The 3,872-nt window shown below is 45.8% G+C and overlaps 1 protein-coding gene across 1 annotated transcript; it reads left to right on the top strand.

The window, feature by feature from the left end:
• The first annotated feature begins 595 nt into the window (after window positions 1–595).
• Window positions 596–3,383, top strand: LOC131219888 (G-type lectin S-receptor-like serine/threonine-protein kinase LECRK3). Its single transcript, XM_058214891.1, has one exon. The coding sequence runs from the start codon at window positions 628–630 to the stop codon at window positions 3,187–3,189; it is 2,562 nt and encodes an 853-aa protein (XP_058070874.1). The 5' UTR covers window positions 596–627; the 3' UTR covers window positions 3,190–3,383.
• Window positions 3,384–3,872: the final 489 nt, after the last annotated feature.

Below are 3,872 nucleotides of genomic sequence, written 5' to 3'. Positions count from 1 at the left end.
GAGTCCGAGTCGAGCACCGATCTGGACGGAATATGGACTTTATTCATCTATCGAGCATTCTAGAGGTCTTACCTCTGATCTCCGAGGCGGGTCGGCGGATCGATCAAGTTGAATTTTCCCGCAACTAATGCAAGTGGTTGATTTATTTATTTCTGGTCGGGACTGCCTGTAGCTTTTGACGTGAACATCACATTATCTATCTCAGATCACTTTAAACTGACTACGAGCCTCAAATGAGGAGTGCAATTAGGACGAAACCGAGAATTCTTCTTTTCCTTCAACGGCATTGTCCATTCAAACTACTTATTATGCATCCGATCGGATTAATGTATTGTGGCTCCTAGGATTTAAAGGGATTTGGATCTTCCCATAACAATCTCTAATGATTGGAGAAGATTTCATATAATCATCACTGTGGATAATGTAAAATTCAATCAAGAGGGGATGTATCGTAACTATTTTCCTTGGTGGCTACCTGTATAAGGTAGCCAGATTTTTCAAATTTGGAAGTAGAATTGGTTGGATAGGATTTGACGTATAAATTACAGTGGTTCCCGCCAAAAATATAATTAGATATTTTAGTCCCATGTTAGCACCAAACATAGAAGAGCAGGCTGACTTGTGATCATGATGGCCCACGCCAAAGGAAATGGTTGGGGAGAAACATTCATCCTTGACTTAACTCCTCTCCTCGAAACGAGTCCGATTGTAATTCTTCCTCTTCTTATTAATTATTATAATAAAGAGATACAAAGCAAATTATTATGGAGAAAGAATATCAAGAGTTTCCTATTCATGGCAAGCAGAGGATCCGGATTCGCGGAGAAAATGGATTCCGCTCTTTCTCATCTTCTCTGCCTCTTTCTTCTGCTTCTCCCACTTCCTGCCATGACTCAAACAAACATACGCTTGGGCATGTCTCTCTCCACCTCCAGAAACTCATTATGGCTTTCTCCTTCAGGTGAATTCGCTTTCGGATTCTATCCACATCCTCCTACAAATGACACCTACCTTCTTGCTATCTGGTTCGACAAAATACCCGATAAAACCATCATTTGGTCCGCCAATGGAGATAATCCTGCCCAGCTAGGATCGAAAGTCCAACTGACAAATGATGGTCGACTTGTGCTTATCAACCATCAAGGCCAAGAGATATGGAAAGCCAACACCAGAAACAGCAACATCACGTCTGCAGCGATGCTCGACACCGGAAACTTTGTACTCATCAGCAATAACACCTCTGATTCCGCATGGGAGAGCTTTGCATGGCCCACCGACACCATCTTGCCTGGACAGGTATTGCGTCGGGGCGGCAAGCTTTCTTCTCGCCTAATAGACAACAACTCGAATAGAAGGTTCGAACTCCATTTACAGGAGGACGGCAAAGTCATGCTCTATTACCAAGATCGTCCCACCAGATCCGTTACCGGTTCGGTCGATATGGGACCCGGCAATGCCTACTGGCAAAGCGAAACTGTAGGTTCCGGTTCCGATCTGGTCTTCAACGAGTCGGGCAGAATTTACCTGAAAAATGATCGAAATGATCCATTGGACATAACCCCAAAGGATTTCGATCCAATGGAAGACGTGTATCTCAGGGCGACGCTGGATTCCGACAGTATTTTCAGGCAATATGCCACTCCGAAGGCCAGTCAAGGAAGCTGGAAACAGGAGTGGCTGATCATGCCTCCTGATCCTTGCATGACACTTAATATGGAGACTGGAAGCGGAGTCTGCGGGTTTAACAGCTACTGCGAATTCAGCAAGGAGAAGAAGCAGGAGTGCAAATGTCCACCTGGGTATTCTTACTTGAAACCCAAGGACCCGTTCGGTGGATGCAAGCAAGATTTTTCTGTACAAGCATGTCGATTAGATCAATCAAGACTGTTGAATTCATTCGAGTTGGTCGAGATGATTAACGTGGATTGGCCGTTGTCCGATTTCGAACATTACAGCTCCGCATCTGAAGAACAGTGCAAACGAGCGTGCTTGGAAGACTGTTTCTGCGCAGTCGCCATTTACAGAGTCAGCGGTGACTGCTGGAAGAAGAAGCTCCCGCTCTCGAACGGGAGAATGAATTCTCAAGTGGATAGAAAGGCGTTCATCAAAGTGTTGAAATCTGACTCATGCAGAGAGGATAAGGAGACGGTTATCCTCACTGGCTCTCTGCTGATAGGCACCTCTGTATTTCTCAACCTTCTCTTTCTCTCAGCAATCTCCATGGCGGTTTTCTTCTCGTACCATAAGAAACTGTTTCAGTTCCACCAGGATTCGATCCTTTCAGGAAGGAATCTGCGATCTTTCTCTTACAGAGAGCTAGAAGAAGCTACAGATGGGTTCAAAGAAGAACTGGGCAGGGGTGCTTTTGGTCCAGTTTATAAAGGAATCCTAGCCTCAGATTCTAGAAACATCGTCGCGATCAAGAAGCTGGACAAGGTGTTACAAGATGGCGAGAGGGAATTCAGAACAGAAGTAAGCACGATCGGTCAGACCCATCACAAGAATCTAGTCCGATTGCTCGGATTCTGCGACGAGGGGACCCACCGGCTTCTAGTCTATGAGTACATGAGCAATGGCTCTTTAGCGAGCTTACTCTTCAAGGGCCCGACGCCTGGTTGGAACCAACGGATGCAGATTGCGATCAGCATCGCAAGAGGGCTCAGTTATTTGCACGAAGAGTGCAGAACCCAAATCATCCATTGCGACATAAAGCCTCAAAACATACTCCTGGACGACTTTTTAACTCCGAAGATTTCTGACTTTGGGCTGGCAAAGCTTCTAAAGACCGATCAGACTCGAACTCTCACAGGCATCAGAGGGACAAAAGGATATGTTGCAGCAGAATGGTTCAAGACGGTGCCGATCACGGCGAAGGTGGACGTCTTCAGCTTCGGGGTCGTGTTGCTGGAGATCGTTTGTTGTAGGAAGAACGTCGAGTTGGGTTTACAGGACGAAGAGAAGGCGATATTGACGGATTGGGCTTACGACTGCTACGGAGAAGGAAGACTGGATATGCTAGTGGAGAAGGACGAAGAGGTGCTGGACGACTATAAAAGGCTAGAGAGGCTGGTGATGGTAGCGATTTGGTGTATTCAGGAAGATCCGTCACTAAGGCCGTCCATGAAGAGAGTTACAGAGATGATGGAAGGAGTTGTTGAAGTAGCCGTGCCACCCGATCCTTCGCTGTAGCTAACTTACATCAGTTCAAGGCTCCTGTGGACAGAGTTTCTTACTTTTCCACCTTCTATTCCTTCATCCCTCATTGCCTATGGCTATCACCCCGGATTTTACTGCTTGTAGCAAGCAGAAGATAAATGCATGGCCGAGTGTAAGAGTCCAATTAAAGTAACGCAATTGCACCGTGGAGCCAAACCCCAGCATGAATGCCAAGAAAATTACAATTTCATCTCTCTTTTTTTGCTTTTTTTTTTAAATAAAATCTTTCGTACGGAATAGGGCTATCAATGCGCTGGGCCAGGTTCATAGGCCCGCCCAAATAGTTCAAAATCCTGGCTAAAGACAACACCGGGCCTGTTCGGACACACTTCCACATAGGACAGCAGATTGCCTGTGACCCGGGCACAGAGATATCTCTGTGCCCGGGGCTGTGTGGGGTCCACGGGGATGTCCGTTATAAATCCAATCCGTCCATCTGTTTTTAAAGGCCACAATAGAACAGTATGCTAAAAATCAGCCATATCCAAGACTCGAGTGGGCAATACAAACAAAACAGTGGTAACAGTTCATAGAATTATTATCATTCCGATAAACTGTAAGAACAAATGTCATCCCGATACAAAACTTCTGTCACCGCAAAGCTTTCGATCCCTACTGTTTCATGTGTTATGGCACACATGAGTTTTGAATATGCC

Source organism: Magnolia sinica, chromosome 1 (genome assembly GCF_029962835.1).
Source record: "Magnolia sinica isolate HGM2019 chromosome 1, MsV1, whole genome shotgun sequence".
Classification (NCBI taxonomy): domain Eukaryota; kingdom Viridiplantae; phylum Streptophyta; class Magnoliopsida; order Magnoliales; family Magnoliaceae; genus Magnolia; species Magnolia sinica.
The sequence above is the reverse complement of the archived record's forward strand: the minus strand, read 5'-3'. Positions and strand labels throughout refer to the sequence as shown.